This window comes from Nansenia antarctica (assembly GCF_963989245.1).
Source record: "Nansenia antarctica genome assembly, chromosome: 1".
NCBI classification, from domain to species: Eukaryota; Metazoa; Chordata; class Actinopteri; order Argentiniformes; family Microstomatidae; genus Nansenia; species Nansenia antarctica.
The window spans coordinates 89,485,932-89,506,840 of record NC_137674.1 but is presented as its reverse complement, the minus strand read 5'-3'; the positions used below and the strand labels follow the sequence as shown (position 1 = coordinate 89,506,840).

At 41.4% G+C, this 20,909-nt stretch overlaps 1 protein-coding gene and 1 long non-coding RNA gene across 2 annotated transcripts in view; one reads left to right on the top strand and one right to left on the bottom strand.

The window, feature by feature from the left end:
• LOC308153881 (cell adhesion molecule 2-like) overlaps positions 1 to 9,566 on the top strand; it is a gene marked incomplete at both ends in the record, with an annotated part of 48,120 nt that extends 38,554 nt beyond the window's left edge. Inside the window, 2 exons of the mRNA XM_080527065.1 lie at positions 6,025 to 6,147; positions 9,448 to 9,566. Of these exons, the coding sequence (XP_080383191.1) occupies positions 6,025 to 6,147; positions 9,448 to 9,566 (242 nt within the window). The remainder of the gene's footprint in view (positions 1 to 6,024; positions 6,148 to 9,447) is intronic.
• Positions 9,567 to 16,864: 7,298 nt separating this feature from the next.
• On the bottom strand, positions 16,865 to 18,923 carry LOC308173598. The gene is made up of 4 exons (XR_013937899.1): positions 18,753 to 18,923; positions 17,683 to 17,901; positions 17,245 to 17,455; positions 16,865 to 17,074 (listed from the first exon to the last, which is right to left on the bottom strand). It is a non-coding gene; the product is annotated as an uncharacterized lncRNA (long non-coding RNA).
• Between the last annotated feature and the right edge of the window lie 1,986 nt (positions 18,924 to 20,909).

Genomic DNA, 20,909 nt, shown 5'->3' with positions numbered 1-20,909 from the left:
CAGAAGGTGTGGGAACCCTGCATATCATTCTGAACAGTTGGTGTGTTAAATACTATGTATACGCTATCTGCCATATGAATATGCACATCGTTAGCCTCATAGCATAATTGCCATCATCAAGTCATATTTTGGCATGAAATGTAGATATCTGCATAACTCTACTCTCCTAACACTGCTGATTCACTCTGCATTATTTCCTACTATGCCGTCAGCCTATCAGAATGCTTGTTGTTACATTCCAAAACCACTATCAGCTCAAGTCATCTCTTTGACATCATAGGCATGTTTGACACTACATACAAAGATGGCTCGGCTGACCACAAGTGAAGCAGGACTTAGGCATGCTATGAGGCTAACGGTATGTTTGCTGTCCGGCATCAGTGCATTCCCTTTGTCTTGATAATTTTGGAGGTCTGCTTTCCTTGTCTACTTCTTCTAGTGAGGAATGGAACATATTGGATGCATTTCTGATTGAGTTGAAATTTGTAATATGAAATCCACGGCGGATCATGTAATTGAGAAATTAATTGGAATATTTCAAACTAAATTCAAGTAGTTTCTGTCCCGCTGTGCCTCTCAGTTGTTTTTTGTTCCTTTGAATGGTTTTCCATGTTAGTGAACATGTGTGTTGCTGTTTACTCAATGCTTTGTGTTTCAGGTGAGATTGAACCTGGATTGTATTAAGCCTTGTGTTCATGTTAATACAGTATGCATATAAAGCAGCATTTCCCCCCGATAGAAATACAATCTAAAGCATCGTGAACCTCCTAGCACCATGATGAAGATGTGTTAGAGACGATAAGATCACATATGTACTATATCTGCTTTAATAATAATAATAACTTTGTAAAGCGCCTTTCATAAAACCCAAGGGCGCTTTACAATTCTAGAGGAAATGGTCAGATAGACAAAACAGAAAACAAACAAAACAAAACAGAAACAGTGACTAGGGGCCAAAGGCCTTGGTGAACATATGGGTTTTGAGGGCTGATTTGAAGGAGTCCAGGGTGGGGCGGTTGTTATATATAGATACTCAAGCATGTATGGACAGTATATCTAGGCACAAGGAAGGACAAACTATTTAAACTAGAAAAAGGAGTTCCAGAAGAAAGGTTGTGGCCTTGCAAGGTCTTCTGTTGTCAGTGGAAAAGGTTTAAAGACGGTTTGGACGATAGATACGGTAGATAGATAATGTGTAGATAGACTGATTTAGTAGTCTTATTACGGTAGTGGATGAAGTTAAAAATGTTTTGGATGGTTAGATGGATGAATGAATAGATGAAAGAGAGAGAGATTAGATACCCAAGTGAATCATGTTTTGTTCTTTAAGTTTTATACTCCAAAATATTGGATTTTAAATCAAACAATTACTAGGAGGTTAAAGTGTAGGTCATCATCTTTTATTTAAGGCTGTTTTTGTTGGTTTCACCATTCAGACGTTACACTTTATCAGTGGCGGGCGGTGCATTTCACACCTAGGCCTTCAGTGATGTCCTACCTGAATTATTCCACCTCTTAATACCATCATTATGACGCCATGGCTCTAGAAACTATACATTTAGACAGAAACGCAGTATAACCGGGCGTTGCCATTGTTATTATAGCGGCACTTTGTCTGGGTGTATTCAATTCATTGCATGAAAACGAAAGCGTCAGTTATTTCCCGAACTTTGCGGTCTGTCGATCTCGATAGGAGAACCGTTTCGAGGTTCCATTTAAGGATGGTTATCTTCCTCGTGTTCATACGGTCACGGGGGTGTGTCGTTTTCCATGGTAGCAGCCCGGGAAGTGGTTAGAAGATCGCATTGAAGCCCCACTTACTCACACAACTGAGCCAGGCAACACAACACACATATCTATGGACCCCAGGGTCGCTCCGTATGTCTACATCTCTTGCAGAAAACATTAAATGCTTTGTACTCACCAAAACAACTGATTATTTGAACACAAAATCCATCCTCCTTTCTTTCCTCAAGAAGACTTCAATGTCTCTGTTGTACAGTTGATCAGTTCCACCAATAAGTCATTTTCTACATGGATAGCGTCGCTAACGTCGGGGTCGGCCGTTCTCTTCTGATTATGTCTAGCTTTTCTTAGAAGGTTCTTCTTTGTTGTTATAATATCTGCCACCAAATCTACCTCTTCTCCTCCTTCAGCCATTGTGGCTGCTTGTAGAACAACAGCTTACATTTACACAAATTAGCGAGATCAAGTTCAGTTTGCTAGCTCCGCCTCCCAATAGTTTGTATCCAATCAAAAGACGTGCAGGTGCTGATCAGGTGCTCCGCCATCCAGCAGGCCCCTTCGTCGGATTTGCTTGGATTTGCTCGCCAACTCGAGATCTGACTACGGCACGCCACAGTTCTTTTCTCGTTCACTTTAAATTACAATCTGTACTCGCGCCACTGTTGAATCTGCAGGCGGGCAGATTTCTTGGTACCCTGGCAACACATTATGGCTGAAATATGATTGGATAAAAGCTAAAGGCCAGCCCTCCAAATGTCTGGAAGCAGCGCAACCAAGAGGAAAGCTATGAAATGAAGAGAATAGACTACGGGAATAATTTAATACATATTTGTAGAAAAAATATATCAAAATTAAATGTATATTCTGATGATGTTTAGGCCAGCAGAGAAGGCCTTGCTGGCCCTGACGGCCCACCACTGCACTTTATATGCATAATCAGTCCTCTTCGTACAACAACTGCCTGATTCTGCAACCCACTGGCCCAGACACACACTGGCTGTCTTCTGTGAAGCTTTGCCAGGCCGACACTACAACCATCTGCACTTGTTGTTTGTGTTAAGGTCTTTTTGCCTTGATCATTTTAGCATAAGGAAATTAAATGTATGTTGAGTTGGTTTTGAATTTGAAGATCGTCTTTGCCAGTCTAGAACTTTCTACTTTTCAGCCCTGGTGAACTCACTAGTTGCTCGCTGTTGGCTGTTGCATTATGGGTGGTAGGCAGTGGTCTGACTCTGCTTGCTTTTGTAGATCCTGTAAGATTATAAAACACCTTAGCTTCAAAGGTCTTCCCTTGATCAGAGGATTCGCTGGGGGACACTTCTGGATCCACACTGGCTAGACAACCTCTTCCTCTTCCACTCCCTTCCTCTTCTCTTTTCCCTCCCCCTCTTCTCCCTCCCCCTCCCCCTTTGTCCCTGTGAGCAAAACAAAATGTATATCTTTTAACTCTATCAAATTTCAGGACCCTCCTTTCATGACATGTGCGTTCTACCACCCAGTATCCTTACATTTTCAAAATCACATCAGGATAAGCTAGTATAAAGCTATTTTGCAGTTTTTCTGTGTAGGAGGCAGGCTAATTTACAAGACGCGTGTAAGTAGCAGCTTTCCATTCTATAGAGCGGCTCTATTAGACCCCTGAGGCGGATCTAAGAGTAGCTGAAACACCACGGCTGTCCGAGCGTTAAATACACTTCTCTCTGTAGGCAACCTTGGCTCTCCTTTCTGTGCTGATAATAAGGAGTAAACAGGTTTACAGGAGCGCTTCTGTGCATCTCCCAGGTTCACTTACCGCTGAGCACCACCCTGGTCGTCCATCAACATGAGCTAATGAGAGCACACAGGCCGTAAAGATTCAGCTACTTACACTTTATTATGGGACAGACACAAACACACAAGAGGCAGAAAAGAGCTACTCAGCATGCCTGCTGCCCTGAGTAAGCCTCCATAACTTAAGCCGTGGGTGGTGTCATTTGACCCTGTGAGTAAAATAGATGTTATATCTTTGCACTCGATCAAATTTCAGGACCCTCCTTTCATGACTTTTCCTAGATATGTGCGTTCTACCACCCAGTATCCTTACATGTTCTAAATCACATCAGGATAAGCTAGTATGAAGCTGTTTTCCTGTGTAGGAGTCAGGCTAATTTACAAGACGGACAACTAGTGGTCTTTGTGTGTAAATAGCAGCTTCCCTTTGTAAAGACTATGTTCATTTGACCCCCGAGGCGGCTCTTATAGTAGGTAACATAGACACGCCTGTTCTAGTGTTAAACTCTTATAGTAGGTAACATAGACACGGCTGTTATAGTGTTAAACTCTTATAGTAGGTAACATAGACACGGCTGTTCTAGTGTTAAACTCTTATAGTAGGTAACATAGACACGGCTGTTCTAGTGTTAAACTCTTATAGTAGGTAACATAGACACGGCTGTTATAGTGTTAAACTCTTATAGTAGGTAACACAAACACAGCTGTTCTAGTGTTAAACTCTTATAGTAGGTAACATAGACACGGCTGTTCTAGTGTTAAACTATTATAGTAGGTAACATAGACCCCTCCCATGGCTGTTCTAGTGTTAAACTCTTATAGTAGGTAACATAGACACGGCTGTTGTAGTGTTAAACTCTTATAGTAGGTAACATAGACACGGCTGTTCTAGTGTTAAACTCTTATAGTACCGTATTTTCGGTAGTATTTTCGGAGTATAAGTCGCATCAGGCAAAAAATGCACCATTAAGAGGAAAAAAACATACATAAGTCGCACTGGACTATAAGTCGCATTTATTTAGAAATGTATTTCACAAAATCCAAGACCAAGAACAGACATTTAATCTGGAAAGGCAACAACTACACAATAGCACACAGAACAACAGGCTGAATAGAAGTCCGGTATGTTAACGTAACACATTAACAGTTATTTAGCAACACAATAGCATAAAGAACATACCTGGGAAGCTGAATAGGCTAAATGAACATAACAAGCCAGCGAGTCCAACAAGCAAGATACCAGTAAGTAAGTTCACCAAGCTACCGTTTGCTTAGCTTCAACAAGCTAATGTTTTAGTTCATTTCTTCAGTGGTATAGGAGCAGCATATAGTTGTCACAAGCCCAGAGCGGCCCAGAGCGCCCTTTGTCGGCTGTAGACGGTAATGTTTACTCCTTGGTTCATGTCAGTCAGTATGAAATTATATATATATATTGATATATAAGTCGCACCTGACTAAGTCGCAGGACCAGCCAAACTATGAATAAAAGCGCGACTTATAGTCCGGGAAATACGGTAGGTAACATAGACATGGCTGTTCTAGTGTTAAGCTACAGCAACAATGACACAGAGCGACAGACAGAGCAGGGACACAGGCGTGGTCCTGTTATAACACAGGTTATAACAGAGGTTATAACAGATAAGGAACAGAGATAGCTAACAGCTAACAGCTACCATTGACGTTAGCACTTTGACTGCTATTTTCAGTCAGACTGCCATAATGACTTCTTCTCATGCTGTTCCTCCTCCCTTCAAGGCTGACTGGTCATAACAGACTCTTTTCCATGGTCTCAAATAATAATAATAATAATAATAATAATAATAATAATAATAATAATAATGATAACTTTTATTTGTAGAGCACTCTTCCTGCAAGCATTGGAAGAAATGGTTAAGCAGATTCCTCTGTGATGCCAGATGTGTTCTTCCCTCTGTGTGATGTTTTGCTTTTAAACCCAAATTCCATTACCGGTATGTTAAAATGACACCAGTCGCCAGGAAGCGAATTACCCAATGTTGTTTTCTCATCCACCAACGCAACACACTCTTATCTGTCTCTTATTCATCTAGTTTTACAATCAAAGGAGTTTGCTGTTTTCATTGTTCCCTTATAAAACAACCTTCTCCAGGTGCATGAAACAACGTGAAGAAATCTATCCATCAACAGCAGGTAGTAATACTGTCTGCATCTCTCCTCTGTATCCCTTCCCTCTCTCCCTCTCTGTCTCTCTCTCTCCCCCTCTCTCTCTGTCCCTCTCTCCCTCTCCCTCTCTCTCTCTGTCTCTCTCCCTCTCTCTCTCCCTGTCCCTCTCTCTCTCTGTCTCTCTCCCTCTCTCTCTCCCTTTCTCTCTCTCTCTCTCTCTCTCTCTCTCTGTCTCTCTCCCTTTCTCCCTCTCTCTCTCCCTCTCTCTCTGTCTCTCTCCCTCTCTCTCTCTCCCTTTCTCCCACTCTCTCTCTGTCTCTATCTCTCTCTCTGTCTCTCTCTGTCTCTCCCTCTCTCTCTCTCCAGATCCCAATGCACTAGGGCAGCGTGGACCAGACCATGCATTAATCGGGGGAGTCGTTGCCGTGGTGGTCTTCATAACCTTGTGTTTGATAATAGTTCTGGGACGATATCTGGCCCGACATAAAGGTGAGGTCACTGTTGCTTCTTGTGAAGTCCTCCCCTGCATAGACCGCTGGTTCTCAAACCTCTCCTCGGGGACCCCCAGCCTCTCCTCGGGGACCCCCAGCCGCTCCACATAATATTTGATCTGTTCCACCACCAGCACACCTGATTCAACTAATCAATAATTGCTTTGTACTTGATTAGTTGAATCAGGTGTGCTGGTGGTGGAACAGATCAAACATGTGGAGAGGCTGTGGGTCCCCGAGGAGAGGTTTGAAAACCACTGATCTAGATAACCATGCTAACTGTGAGACGTTCAGACATGTTTGGGGCCAAGTGGGTTACAGTGTTATCTGTGTGTGTTAACAGGGACATACTTAAGTGTTATATGTGTGTGTTAACATGGACATACTTAACAGTGTTATCTGTGTGTGTTAACAGGGACATACTTAACAGTGTTATCTATTAGGGATGTCCCGATCCGATATTGATATCGCATATCGCCGCGATATTGGTCCTGAATGCTGGATCGCAGATCGCACCAGAAAAAAAATAGCCAGCGATCTGGGGCTCGCGATCCGGCGTGTCACTCACGTGATGACAACAGTAGTAGTCAGTGGTCACGGGCATGAGAGTTGGCTAGTAGCTACCTGTGTGTAATGAGTCTGACAATGTCATGATGCTAGCTGGTGAAATCATAAACCATTTGCTTACGTAATTTTTCGGTTGTTTACATATTCTGAAACTACAGATGGTAAGCTTTCAAATGATGCGTCATACATTTGAAATCGGATTTTTTTTTTAAGACGACAAGTATTTGAATGTTTGTTTGTATCAATGTTTTGCTCAAGAATGGTGACTGCTAAAAACGCTGCTAACAGCTAGCAGCTAACGTTTCGTTCTAAAACGAAAGTATGTTTACAAGACAGGTATCACTTACCGGTAGCCTCTGGCAAGAGTAAATCCAACCCACAGATTATAAGTATTTAGTGATCGTTAAACTGTTATATATTATATCGAGTGGTACTTCAAGTTGCCTGTTATGAAAAAACGAAAACCAGATATTGTTTAACATACACCCCTTTGATTCTGCGACTGGTTTCTGGTCTCACCAGCAGCGTCACTAGGCTACACTTTTAAAAAGGGTCCTATAATTGATTTGCCATTTGTAAGAGAAGATAAATAGAATAAAAACATGAAGGCACTAAAACTAGAAATCAGACAGTAACTCTTTTTTTTTCTACAATGCTGAATGCTGCAGTTTAAATTGTTTTAACTTTAAACCAGTTGGTCACTGAGTACTACTGGGGAAGTATTTGTTATTATTCAGGAGTAAAACAATAAATACAAATATCGGATTGATATCGGTATCGCAGATACCTGAAGCCCAGGTATCGGTATCGGTATCGGTAGTGAAAAAATGGGATCGGGACATCCCTATTATCTATGTGTTATCAGGGACATACTTAACAGTGTTATCTGTGTGTAATCAGGGACATACTTAACAGTGTTATCTGTGTGTGTTAACAGGGACATACTTAAGTGTTATCTGTATGTGTTAACAGGGACATACTTAACAGTGTTATCTGTGTGTGTTAACAGGGACATACTTAAGTGTTATCTGTATGTGTTAACAGGAACATACTTAACAGTGTTATCTGTATGTGTTGACAGGAACATACTTAACAGTGTTATCTGTGTGTGTTAACAGGAACATACTTAACAGTGTTATCTGTGTGTGTTAACAGGGACATACTTAACAGTGTTATCTGTGTGTGTTAACAGGGACATACTTAACAGTGTTATCTGTACGTGTTAACAGGGACATACTTAACATTGTTATATGTGTGTGTTAACAGGGACATACTTAAGTGTTATCTGTGTGTGTTAACAGGGACATACTTAATAGGGGTGTAAATCACCAGCTTCATCACGATACGATATTATATCGATTTGTTTGTATGACGATACAATGTTTGACGATATCACAATGTCAGTCACGATACGATTTCGATTCGATTCAAGATCGATATGACGATATGATCGATATGACGCGATATCATATGCCAATCTAACACAATTATCAACTCACAAAAACAACTAGAATATGATTTGACCATTTTATTTGTGAGCTCTTCTAGGTATCCAGCATTTAAATCATATTGTATTATACAGTATTCTTCTGTTACAAAAAGAAAAATAGACCCGTTCACTAGTCTCACAAACAAGAGATATTCAGCTTTAAAACATAAATTTTTGTAAACGTTCACTTTTTTACTGTCTCATAAACACAGTATTTTTAACAGTTAGAACTGAACCAAGGTCACCATTTAACCTACAGTATATTTGTGCAATAATAAAATAATAATAAATAATAAGTGCAAATGCAGTACAGTGCAGTACATCTTATATACATTATTCTTAACCAAAATAAGTTAAGTATATCCTCCAGTGTTATATAATAAGTATATCCTCCAGTGTTCTGAACTGATCAACATGTTCAGGAGACAAAACACTACGCTCTGAACGCAGGTCAGGATAATTTTTAATATAGGGCCATCCATCACACTTCCTCTAGGAAGCACTGATCTGATATGATGTGTTGATTGGTGAAAGGTAAGGCTATGCTTGGACAGTCATGTTAGATCACTGATTACGGGAGTAATGATTTACCTGTAGATTTTATCAATAGGAATTTTGTTCAGGTTTATCCAATGAAATTGGACAAGCAAACCGGAGTAAAGTAAGTAAGGTCCAACCTGCAGCCTTTGCCCATTCATAAGACAGATGCTTTGTTACAGACCAGAGCATTGACCAATCACAGTCGGCTAGACTAGAGCATTGACCAATCACAGTCGGCCGTGGGCGGGCTTGGCAGTCGCAGCTAAAACCGCTTCGCTGTTCTCCGCCGCAGTCACAAAATGCAGAACACACAGTGTGCAGCGCTCTTTGACTTTGTAATTTGCCGCTGCTAGTCGCGCGCTGCACGGAAATGGTGACAGTCACGCAGAATGTGCCATTTCAAAATAAAGGTGTATCTTTAAGATTACGATATAGATCGATGTTTTTACATTGCATCGATGTAATCAGATCGTTAGTCAATGAATCGATGCATCGATGTGAATCAATGTATCGTTACACCCCTAATACTTAACAGTGTTATCTGTGTATGTTAACAGGGACATACTTAACAGTGTTATCTGTGTGTGTTAACAGGGACATACTTAAGTGTTATCTGCATGTGTTAACAGGGACATACTTAACAGTGTTATCTGTGTGTGTTAACAGGAACATACTTAAGTGTTATCTGTGTTGTGTTAACAGGGACATACTTAACACATGAGGCCAAAGGAGCAGAGGACGCCCCAGACGCGGACACAGCCATCATTAACGCAGAGGGGAACCATATGCACGCAGAGGAAAAGAAAGAGTACTTCATTTAGCTCTCTGTCTTTTTGTCTTCTGTCAATCGTTTTCATGACATTAACAATCACCAGCAAACAAGAAACAAACTTAAGTCGCCTCCAGAGCTGCTGGTTCCATGAATGATCTGTTTGTTATTTTCTTTGCCTCTATAAACAACCTCGTAGGTTTAGTTTAGCTTTTTACAAGGCAAGACTTGCCTTGTCTGTTTTTACTCTGAAGTATTCATTGTTTTAAGAGCGAACCCTGTACGATTTAGGCTTTTACCCAAATCTCTCTGTAGTCTTTTTTGGATTTTACAGTGCCTAAAAAATACACATAGACATTTATTTGTCTTCTGTCATATTTTCAACACAAATAACTAGTTGTTTAAATTTGTACATGCCCTTTTCCCCTCACTGTACCTGTTGTATACTTTTTTCAGATGTTTTCATCAGGAAGCGGCAAGAAATTCAATTCATCTCAAGTCGGAAAACCTTGGCTATGCCAATAACTTTGCTTTAAGAGAAGAATATGTGAAATGTATAAATGTGTCAAATGTCAACAACATCTGAAGGGGTTTGTTGTTATTGTATAAGTGCTATTAGGTGTCACCTGCTGGGGGTCATCTGAGGTTTACAACACGACAGGAGAGGAGGAACTTTACACCTTGTGTGAAAAAAGGAATAATATTCAGAATATTCAGTTTGACCAAAATGATAATGAACATAAACAAACTAATGAATATGAAAAGCACAATCTGTACGGTTGTTTCTGTTTGGATCATATCCACCTTTTATTGCTTTGTCTGTATATTCTTGCGTTGTTTTAGCTTAGCATCATCTCATGGATTCATAACAAAGATAAATATTAAAGCACACAATCTAAGGATGCACACAGAAATAATTAAACAAGTAGTTTATTTTCTCAGGACTCCAAATTAGTCTAATAGTCTAAATTCAGTTATGTATTAAGATGTAAAATAGACTTACATTTGGTCAGTTGGTATTTCGCTTTAGGATGGGAGATGCAAATTAAGACTGATAATTTATGTTATTTTATTATCTATGCTACCTTGTTAATATTGCTGTATATTACTTTGCTGATGTGATTACTGGTGGATAATATTGTTCAACTTTGGGAAGAGTCTTAAACATTGAAATGTGTATAATAGAACGACACAATATCTACATTATTTAAAATATTCCATGTCTTTTTATGTTCTTTATTTTTCACCTTCAATGAAGAACAACAGTTTCACAAGGCATGTACAGTATATAACGTGTAAGTATTACATTTTTGGTAAACAGAAACTTGTTAAAGCTTTTCATTTCAGTATCAGTAGCCACTTAGATGTTATTTTCACGCTTCTAAAGAATTCTGTAAACAGGAACTCTAAAGGATTTATTGCGGTTGATATATTAGTATTTATTATGATTGCTTGATATTGTTTATGTTACAATATATACATTGATATTATTATTACGAAAGTGTGAAGTTAACTTTTCCATTTTATAAGACGAATATCAAATCCATTGTTGGTTCCTCTCATGAAGACAGTTCAACAGTTCAATCACCGTTATGGCCTTTCAGTTTGCTGCAACGTCGGGTTCGACAGTAACGCCGTTTTACTGCCCGGAGCAAGTAAAACATTCGCTGGGTTTGTTTGCGCGAGCACGATGACGCTGCTGGATCCTGGATATGTTGCTCCGGGCAAGTAAAACGGCGTTACTGTCGAACCCTGAACGACCTACTGACGCGTGAGGCTGTGGTGAGCGGGCCGTCTGCCTCAGTGTGTGTACATAGTCAGCGTGTGTACAGAGTCAATACGATATCAAAGAAGTTGACACCCATCGCCAATGTTGATACATGTTATTTTCTTAGTCCAATTTGATGCTCTAACTAATTCATGTTTTTAAAAAGTTTTAATTGCAGTAATTGCTTTGCATTTTATGGGGGGTGGGGGGGGTGGGCGTGGTGAGGGTTGCTTTTTCAGTATGAAATATCCATTTTTCAAACTATGCCACTGTAAAAAAAATAAAAAATAATAATACAAAAAAAAACTTGAAGCACTGAAGGAGGTTCAGGAGTGAAGCTGATTAAAATATGAAACACTGAAAACTGGCCTGGTGTTGTTTTTCCAGATGCAGTATTTTCTTTCTGTGTGTCTTTTCGGTTGTTAAGTCGTGACGTGTTTCTGGGTCCAACGTTGGCTGAGGCGCTCTCTTCGAAATGCCTCAGTAATAATAATAATTCATTATATTTGTATAGCGCTTTTCCGAGGCTCAAAGACGCTGACAATATGGGAAAACGGGAAAGTGCTGTGTCCCTTGTTGTATGAATAGATCCCAGTCTAAAAAACGATTGAACTGTCATTCTACCGCTTTATTACACTGGTACTCTGGTGCTTTAGTACACTGGTACTCTGGTGCTTTAGTACACTGGTACTCTGGTGCTTTAGTACACTGGTACTCTAGTGCTTTAGTACACTGGTACTCTGGTGCTTTAGTACACTGGTACTCTGGTGCTTTAGTACACTGGTACTCTGGTGCTTTAGTACACTGGTACTCTGGTGCTTTAGTACACTGGTACTCTGGTACTTTAGTACACTGGTACTCTGGTGCTTTAGTACACTGGTACTCTGGTGCTTTAGTACACTGGTACTCTGGTGCTTTAGTACACTGGTACTCTGGTGCTTTAGTACACTGGTACTCTGGTGCTTTAGTACACTGGTACTCTGGTGCAGGGAATTTCTGGTTTGGACCCGGAAATTGCTAAACGTCACGTTTGACGTCAGACTTAACAACCGAATCGTTGTAATCTTTGCCAAACATAATCAAAGGTACTGTAGTGTAGATAACATACAGTCACTATTATTGATCAGGTAACAGACAATTCAGGTGAAGATGACATGGAAGAATTGTGCCTCCACAAACCAACCATCTAAAGACTCCATCAACAGTAAAAAGACCAAACCAAGACACTCAATATCTCTAGAGACAACATTTTACAATGACGAAAACAGCCGCCCAAAGTGCTTCACAAAAAACACTAGAGAAACAACAGATTAAAATAAATAAATAAAAGTACAAAAAGTGCAGTGTCGGGAGGCAGGCTCACCTCAGGTCAAAGGCCAGGGACAAGAGGTGCGTCTTAGCTAGTTTTTTAAAAAGCCTCGACGCTCTGGGCGGATCTGAGATGGAGGGGGAGGGGGAGGCTATTCCTGAGCCACACCTGACATTTTGACTCAATATACACAGTTATTGAGCTGTTAGTAACGATAATGTATGTTAAGTGGCGAACTTAATGATTTATTTAAACATCTGTGAAGCTCCTGAGGCAGGTTGCCTGAGGCTCTGCTCCTCCAGGCGTTTATGTGTACGTATGTCTGCGTCTCTCCAGGTGACGGAGGAGGACTTCAGTCTCACAATGTTTCCTCAATGTTTATAGTGTTTAGCTGGACATCTAATATAAGAGCCACCTCGGGGGTCACATGACCATAGTCTTTACAATGGGAAGCTGCTACTTACACACAACGACCACTAGTTGGCGCGTCTTGTAAATTAGTCTGCCTCCTACACAGAACAACTGCAAAATAGCTTCATACTAGCTTATCCTGATGTGATTTAGAAAATGTAAGGCTACTGGGAGGTAGAACGCACATATCTAGGACAAGTCATGAAAGGAGGGTCGTGTTTCCATACAGATCACATTTGTACATTTATCCACTCGTTTTCATCATAAAACGCATGTTTAGTAGGAGCATATTTTTATTTGGAGTAGGAGTAGATCTGTGTGTATGTGCGTGTGTGCATGTGTGTGCGTGCATGCGTGTGTGTGTGTGTGTGTATGCATGCGCAGTACAAATGTGTGTGTGTGTGTGAGGGAGAAAGAGAGGGTCTGCATTAGCAGAACTGTTTGTGTGTGTGTCCTTGTCCTTGTGCACACCTGTGTGTGTGGTGTCCTTGTTCTTGTGCACACCTGTGTGGTGTGTGTGTCCTTGTGCACACCTGTGTGTGTGCGTGTCTTTGTCCTAGTGCACACACCTGCGTACGCACATTTTGATGTGAGTGTGTGTGCAGATATGAGGAGAGAGAGATGGAACGGTTTATTGTTTAGCAAGAACACAACAAACCCACTTCACTGTAGCAGCCGGGTCGAACTGACCCAGAACCTCATCTACGTTACCTGAGTTTGTAATGTTTCCTTTTCCCTTTGGTTAGAAGTTAATTACGCCAGCCAACAGGATCACATGACGTCTTCAGTCTCTTCAGTCAGGAACACTATTAGTTTAACTATTTATCGAATATAAATGGGCGTGCAAATATGAGGGAGAGAGAGATGAAGGAGGGTGAGGAGTGAGAGATGGAACAGTTTATTTTTTAGCAAGAACACAACAAACCCTCTTCACTTTAGCAACCAGCATCACGCACGCTGTATGGCTGCTCTAACCTGTTAACATGGGCTGTATGGCTGCTCTAACCTGTTAACATGGGCTGTATGGCTGCTCTAACCTGTTAACATGGGCTGTATGGCTGCTCTAACCTTTTAACATGGCTGTATGGCTGCTCTAACCTGTTAACATGGGCTGTATGGCTGCTCTAACCTGTTAACATGGGCTGTATGGCTGCTCTAACCTGTTAACATGGGCTGTATGGCTGCTCTAACCTGTTAACATGGCTGTATGGCTGCTCTAACCTGTTAACATGGGCTGTATGGCTGCTCTAACCTGTTAACATGGGCTGTATGGCTGCTCTAACATGTGAACATGGCTGTATGGCTGCTCTAACCTGTTAACATGGGCTGTGTGGCTGCTCTAACCTGTTAACATGGCTGTATGGCTGCTCTAACCTGTTAACATGGCTGTATGGCTGCTCTAACCTGTTAACATGGCTGTATGGCTGCTCTAACCTGTTAACATGGCTGTGTGTCTGCTCTAACCCGTTAACATGGCTGTATGGCTGCTCTAACCTGTTAACATGGGCTGTATGGCTGCTCTAACCTGTTAACATGGCTGTATGTCTGCTCTAACCCGTTAACATAGCTGTGTGGCTGCTCTAACCTGTTAACATGGGCTGTATGGCTGCTCTAACCTGTTAACATGGCTGTATGGCTGCTCTAACCTGTTAACATGGCTGTATGGCTGCTCTAACCTGTTAACATGGGCTGTATGGCTGCTCTAACCTGTTAACATGGCTGTATGGCTGCTCTAACCTGTTAACATGGGCTGTATGGCTGCTCTAACCTGTTAACATGGCTGTGTGTCTGCTCTAACCCGTTAACATGGGCGCCCAAATGAAACGCACACGCACTGCTGAGGTTGACGCTTGCGGTGTATTTTAGCGGTTACGGTGTCCTGCCATGAACTGACCTCCCTTCAGTACATTCATAGTCTGATCTACGGTGGCCGACAAGGGCAAACGCGCTGCAAATACCGGAAACGCGCTGCATATAGAGAAACGCGCTGCAAATAGAGAAACGCGCTGCATATAGCTCACAACACAACGGAAGTGTAGAAAAACGCTGCAAATAGAGAAACGCGCTGCATATAGCTCACAACACAACGGAAGTGTAGAAAAACGCTGCAATTCAGTTCACAACACAACGGAACTGTTCTCACAACGGAAGTGTTCTGGGGGGGAACGATAAGTGGAACGGACCGGAGACGTGTTTTTGAAGTTCCGAAAAGCAGTTCTGAAGAGGTTGTGGAGTGAAGAGGCGACATAAAAGGTACATATTATATTTCTTATTTATGTCTGCAGATAACATGTGCTGTATTTCAAACCGAAGGGCTCATTCTATGCCCTACACCCTATGAAGGGTTCGTAGAAGCTTGTGCAGTGGAGGGATTCTTTATTGGGAATTAGCCGTTGGATCGTATTCAGACATAACGTAGGCTGGTTCTGTCAAGATATTTGTTGGCATTATGAGGAGGACAGGTGACTTCCTTAAACCTGTGAGAGGGAAGTCACTTCCCCTTGATGTTCAACCACAATGGTCATCTGACCAACTGTTGGATGCTGCTTTAAAGAAGCTGAAAGATTTTAACCAGGACATGAAAGATGTTTCCTATGTCTTGCTGTACCCCGATGGTCAGGAAGTTCGAAACATTCCAGCAACAGACACCGCTTTCACAGTGGAGAAATACAAGGAGGCCATTGGAAAGGCCTACCAAAGAATAACACTGTACATTTGCCCTGGTGAACAATTCACAAACAGTTGTAAGTGCAAGTTTCCACCTTGTTTTAAGCTCCACTCTGTAAAACTGAGGCAATGAGTGAAATTCATCTTTATACCCACATCAATTATGCCAATTATTCTTTTTCAAAGGTTACAGTGGACAGTCTTCAAGTGAAGATGATGACGGTGTGGTTCAAATGGTTAATTTGGCATCTGGAGACAGTCCACTTTCAGACACCGTGGTCAGTTTGCATCATGGCATTTCTCCTTAAATGAAGTGAATTGACAATATTTTGATAATATTTTCATTTGATCTAATCTGTAATTTGTGTGTTGTATGCAGGTGTGGGACGGTCCAAATGAAGTGAGCACTCCAAATGAAGTGAGCACTCCAAGAATGGAGAACATTTTGCAAGGGTAAAACACAGCACAGTCAACATGAACTTTTCTTGCACAAGCAGCACAATACAGTACAGCAGTTTAAATTGTTGTTTTTTTCCAGACCTGCCAGACGCTTACAGACAGCATCTCATCAAGTAAGAAAATCCATATCCTCTAGTGTTGAATGTGTGAACCTGAAATTATGAAATGCCTGTAAATAATTTCATTAATTCACCAAGCCAAACTACATGTAATGTGTGCTGTTTTAGTTACTAAGCCAATAACACTGTCATTAAATTAACTGCTAATTTTTGGGGTAAAACTAGGATGGAGGACAAACCGCAGTCCAGGAACAAGACAAATGTGCCCGGGGTCAGAATAACTTCTACAGGTAAGCTGTGTTGACAGATGCAACCTTTACACATTTGCTAGTTTACTCAGAATTGTGTGGATTTTCAATGTATTTCTTGCATCTTTGTCAAATGTTTACGGGCAGTGTGCACCAATATGACAAATGTGCTGGTATTGTATGTTTTAAACCTAATGTTTTTCAAAGAAACCAGACGAGGATTGACATCTGAATTTAAGCCGTAGGTATTTTTATTTTTCAGCTCAGTGAAGCAAGGGTGCACAAGGCGACAGGAAGAAACCTGTGTACTCGGATTCTGGAGAGACTATCTTCTTGACACAGAAGGTTTATTTTAATTATCTCATCATAAACACACTCCCTACCCTGCAGAAGACCTGAACAGTCCCCAGATCTTTTAATTATGTCATCTTGATATCATCTTCTATTGCTGGCAGTTCCATTGAAATATTATATTTTACAACTAAACTAAATCTACTTTTTTCAGAGAAACAAACAGGAATCTTCCTCCAGGACATCCTCATGTTCGCCACAGGACTCGACGCACTGCCTCCCTCTGGGATCCAGCCACCACCCAAAACTGCTTTTTCTGCGGACATCACGCTTCCCAATGAGCAGAACCTGCGCCAACACAATAGAGATACCGATGGCCATGAATTACAATGAGTTTCAGAACAACATGGACTTTGGGATACAAAATTCCCCAGGGTTTGGACTACAGTAAACTAAACTGGCTTAACTAGATTTCAGTAGTTAAAGGGTTAACTTTGTTCTTTGAAATGTGTACTCACATATCATGACATATCAGCCATGTTCTTCAGTCTGATATAGTTCTGTACACCAGACTGCCAGGTCAAGGCCTGCATCAGACCAAGCCTTCTCTGCAGGTTCTCAAAGTGTCCCTGGAGATGCTGATCTCCACATGGACTGTAGGTAGACTCCGAAACAAACTGGCCTAGTTCGTGTGGTGGGACTTTGAACCCACAGTCAGTTCTGCCAAACCTGTGGGTAACAGTTAACTGGCACACTAACTGTACTGTTTTCATTAAAACATTTTGTTATAAATGTATCATTGTATCAAATAATCATTTTTTAGAGAAAAGTATTTCAATTGAAAGCTACTCAACAGGCAACTACAGTTGATTGCATTTTAGACAATTAGAAGTACATGTGCATTGTGAATGTAGAAGTACAAGAATGAAAAATAATTGTAATTGATAGAACCAAACCTGTGAGGCAGGTTGTACATGACATCTGGTTTCCCAGATGGACAACGAGACTGGTGAACAGGTCTGATGGTGTGTGTGTTCCACTTTTCCCTGCATTCATCAAGGTCCCGCTGTAGCACACCCATGAACACAAACCGCACTAGGCATGTGTGCTCATGACTGCCACTGAACAAATCTCTCTCCCTCAGGTCATTCATGAGGTCCATCCAGAATTGAGATCTGAAAAAACACTCAAATTAGAGATGTAGTTTGTTGTAGGTGATGCATTTCCATGTAATGGATTTAGAATTAGCATAATGATCATCAAACAACAGAAAACCTGCAGTGCCACAAAAGGTATATACTAAATAGAAGGGGTCCCTCTGTGTTTTAAGGTGTTTCTGATCAGTTCAGTGGAATGGAAATCAATGCTCCAACAACTAGATGTACCACCAAGTAATCAGAACGAATGAAATTCCATGGGTATTTTAAGATATACTGTGTTCCCTACTAGGGGTGTAAGAAATATTTTAAAAGTTGAGGACACCTCTGTTTGCGGAAGTATGACCACCAGCTTTCGATTCGTTGGTTTGCTGTTGAGGAGCCATACATATGACTGGCAGCCCCAGCAAAGTCATCGGTGTGTGAAGATCTTAAGCTGTTTCCATTTTGTGCAATTTGTGTAAGTCGTGGTGTAAACATCATAGACGGCAGAAAAACTCCTGCTGCTCCAGAATATAAATCTAGAGATGAGATTCTAGGTTTTGAGGAAAATAAACCTATTCCTTCTTCATCCCCATATCCCTTCCTTTAAAACTCATCAATAAAACATCACTGTGTGTGTGTGTGTGTGTGTGTGTGTGTTCCCTCATCCATATTCCTATTACGGTAGAGATGGGGAAAATACAGTACCAGAACACACACACACACACACACACAATTATAGTATGGAACCCCAGCCAGGCTGAAGAATCCCTCCACTGCACAAGCTTCTACGAACCCTTCATAGGGTGTAGGGCATAGAATGAACCCTTCGGTTTGAAATACAGCACATGTTATCTGCAGACATAAATAAGAAATATAATATGTACCTTTTATGTCGCCTCTTCACTCCACAACCTCTTCAGAACTGCTTTTCGGAACTTCAAAAACACGTCTCCGGTCCGTTCCACTTATCGTTCCCCCCCAGAACACTTCCGTTGTGAGAACAGTTCCGTTGTGTTGTGAACTGAATTGCAGCGTTTTTCTACACTTCCGTTGTGTTGTGAGCTATATGCAGCGCGTTTCTCTATTTGCAGCGTTTTTCTACACTGCCGTTGTGTTGTGAGCTATATGCAGCGCGTTTCTCTATTTGCAGCGCGTTTCTCTATATGCAGCGCCTTTCCGGTATTTGCAGCGCGTTTGCCCTTGTCGGCCACCGTACTGATCAGCCTCTTCACCACAGATAAGAGACTGGCTGGGCAGACAGTAGAGGGATTTGAGGGTTTCAGCCCAGAACTTGTAAATCATCAATATCTCTGTTTCACTTCAGACTCGGGGCACGTCAGCGTCGTGATCGCTGCTCTCTGTGGCTTGCTGCTGTTGCAATGTTTTGGTGTAAATATTCTTTGTCTTTAATTGACAGTTTGTGTGTGAGGAGAACCTTGGGGAAAGAATGGTTAGTCATGTTAGTTTACTAAAGAGTTAATCTGACAGAAACGCCATGATCACAGTGGAATGCACAGCAGGTGTTTGGTAAACCTTGTTTGATGTGTCCAACCAACCTGCAGAAATGTGTTAATGTGCTCTCACTGATATTCACTTCTCCTAAATCTGAAGCTTGAAGCTTGGATATTGCTAGTTTAATATTCTATGGCTCTTTAAGAATTACAAAGCCAATGTTTACAATACAACTTGTCCGTTAATTGCTCAATGAAAATGATCTCTTTGCAAACTGTTTGTGTGTGGAGTTTGTGTGTGTCTGTGTCTGTGTCTGTGTCTTTGTCTATGTCTGCGTCTGTGTCTGTGTCTGTGTGTCTGCGTCTGTGTCTGTGTGTCTGTGTGGAGTGTGTGTGTGTGTGTGTGTGTCTGTGTCTGTGTGTGTCTGTGTCTGTGCGTGTGTGTGTGTGTGTGTGTGTGTGTGTGTGTGTGTGATCAGCAGAAGCCCAGGAGAGAAGTTAATCAGCGTCTTGTCTGCAGCGGTCCTGGGGGGGTGACGTACCTGTGGCATGTTTGCAGAAGCAGCGTAGCATCTGTCCCATCTGTCTGGAGTCCAGCGTCTGAGATTCTTCCAAGAGACTCGCTGGAGACTCAATTAAAACCTGGAATATTACTGTGATGACAACTGGTCTGATCTACACACACAACAACGTGATTATGTAACAGAAACTCCTGCTGATTATCGGTACAGTAAACGGACCTAATCCTTTATTGAACAAAGGGGGCGGCTGTGTCTTAGGAGGTAGAGGCTGTGTCTCAGGAGGTAGAGGCTGTGTCTCAGGAGGTAGAGGCTGGTGGAGGTAGAGGCTGTGTCTCAGGAGGTAGAGGCTGTGTCTCAGGAGGTAGAGGCTGTGTCTCAGGAGGTAGAGGCTGGTGGAGGTAGAGGCTGTGTCTCAGGAGGTAGAGGCTGTGTCTCAGGAGGTAGAGGCTGTGTCTCAGGAGGTAGAGGCTGTGGCTCAGGAGGTAGAGGCTGTGTCTCAGGAGGTAGAGGCTGTGTCTCAGGAGGTAGAGGCTGTGTCTCAGGAGGTAGAGGCTGTGTCTCAGGAGCAGTGTTGGGCACGTTACTTTTAAAAAGTAATTAGTTATAGTTACTAGTTACTTATCCCAAAAAGTAACTGAGTTAGTAACTGAATTACTTCATTATAAAAGTAACTAGTTACTAGGGAAAGTAACTATTGCGTTACTTTTTAAAGTAAACATTTAACAATATGAAGTGCTTTTAAATCTTTGTAGTGTAAATTTAATAAATCAAACTGTCACACAACTTCAGACAACTGGTAGACAGACTGTAACTTCAAGTATTTTCAACACAACAAAAGTAAACAGTTAACAATATGAAGTTCTTTTAAAGTGGTACTGAAAAAATAAGACATGAATTTCTTGGACAAATCCAACTTTAGCTCCTAAACATTCATTCATTCATCTATCCATCCGTACACTCCTTCCTAACACTCATCCATCCATGCATGCATTCATTCATCCAGCCAACTCAGTCATCTAACCATCCTAGCCAATATGAAGTGTTGACACTGAACTATGGTTGGCTTATG